Raw genomic sequence first — 1,418 nt, forward strand, 5'->3', positions numbered from 1 at the left:
ATGTTGCAGGCATCAAATTCCAAATGAGCTAATATTTGCAAAAAAATAACAAAGTTTACCAGTTCGAACGTTAGGTATGTGGTCTTTGCAGAGTGTTCAATTGAATATAGGTTGAAAATGATTTGCAAGTCATTGTATTCTGTTTTTATTTACAATTTACACAACGTGCCAACTTTTCTGGTTTTGGGGTTTGTATAATGGGGTCTCGAGTATAAGGAGAAACTTTGTWCTTTAACTCCTTTCTTTGTTCAGCCAGTTCTTATAATCTGGTTTGAATGAAAACTGTTTTACACAAAGGTGTAAACAAAATGTTTTTAGGTCTGCTCAGGACTTAGTTTGAAGTGTGGWTATGAATCAAAATGAATTAATAACTAATTTATAATCGTGTAGCAAGCCTCTGAATCAAAGTGAACCATGAAGTACCTAAAGATTTCTACCCCTATTCTGCATGCTGCAGGACAGGACCCACAGAAGACCATGATGACAGTACCTCCAGCAGCAGCAGAGTCTCAGCGATGAACTTGGTGGTAGGGAGCGATGAATCTCTCAGGTCGGTCACCACCGACACCAGACTCTGTTTTTCCTGCTTCTTACTGCAGACAGAGGACGAGGAAAGCATGAGTTCACCCTGAACCCTCGCCCACCAGGGTGCTCTTTATCTTACACACCTGTGCAGACATTTAAAGTAGGTTATGAAGTCCACAACTTCTGCTGGGCTGAGATCTGAGAGCTTGATTTGAGACTCCACTGGGAACACGACCAGAGGACACCCGTACTGGTCAAACACACCTGTTCAGGAAAGAAAATGTCATAAAGCTCACTTGCATACCTAAAATTGTACCTGACTGTCTGTCAAAACAACAGCTAGCAGAGCTCTAGAGTGTGACCAGTTTGGTCGCAAATGCAACCAAATTTCTTAAAAAAGAAATAAAATTTAAAAAAATCCAGCCGCACTGGTGTGACTGGATCACGAAGTGCTGTGCTCACAGAGCCTGTAAGGACAGCGGGACCCTGATATAAGGATTAAACGGACACTGCCTTCAACAAATCAGATGAAGTCCAGAGCCGTTTTGTCCAATCAGAGCAGAGCAGGGCGGGACTTTCAGTGAGAGCAGTTTTCAGCAGAGGCAGGTTGAAGAGCGGCTGCAGAGGTCAGTCCTGATCTCCTCCTGCACTTTGCTCCTGAACTACCAGAGACTTTGGTCTGTAAAACATAACTTTATATTAAATATATGTTCAGAGCGTTGTTATCAATCAGATCTGTCCAACTCTGTGAGAGTGACTAAACTCTCCTCCTGAAAGAGGCGAACGCGTCTCAGCGTTGCACAGGCTGAGTCTTTGTGAGATTCACTGAGTTTTTCTAATTAAACCACATTAACTAACAGAACATTTGTTTGCCCCATATTAAAACAAAGATG

General features: G+C 42.2%; 1 protein-coding gene across 1 annotated transcript in view; it reads right to left on the reverse strand.

Moving 5' to 3' along the window:
- Positions 1 to 1,418, reverse strand: part of LOC106530966 (uncharacterized) — a gene marked incomplete in the record, with an annotated part of 73,050 nt that overhangs the window by 65,321 nt on the left and 6,311 nt on the right. Inside the window, 2 exon segments of the mRNA XM_014026703.1 lie at positions 491 to 593; positions 669 to 789. Of these exon segments, the coding sequence (XP_013882157.1) occupies positions 491 to 593; positions 669 to 789 (224 nt within the window).

This window comes from Austrofundulus limnaeus, unplaced genomic scaffold (assembly GCF_001266775.1).
Source record: "Austrofundulus limnaeus strain Quisiro unplaced genomic scaffold, Austrofundulus_limnaeus-1.0 Scaffold583, whole genome shotgun sequence".
Classification (NCBI taxonomy): domain Eukaryota; kingdom Metazoa; phylum Chordata; class Actinopteri; order Cyprinodontiformes; family Rivulidae; genus Austrofundulus; species Austrofundulus limnaeus.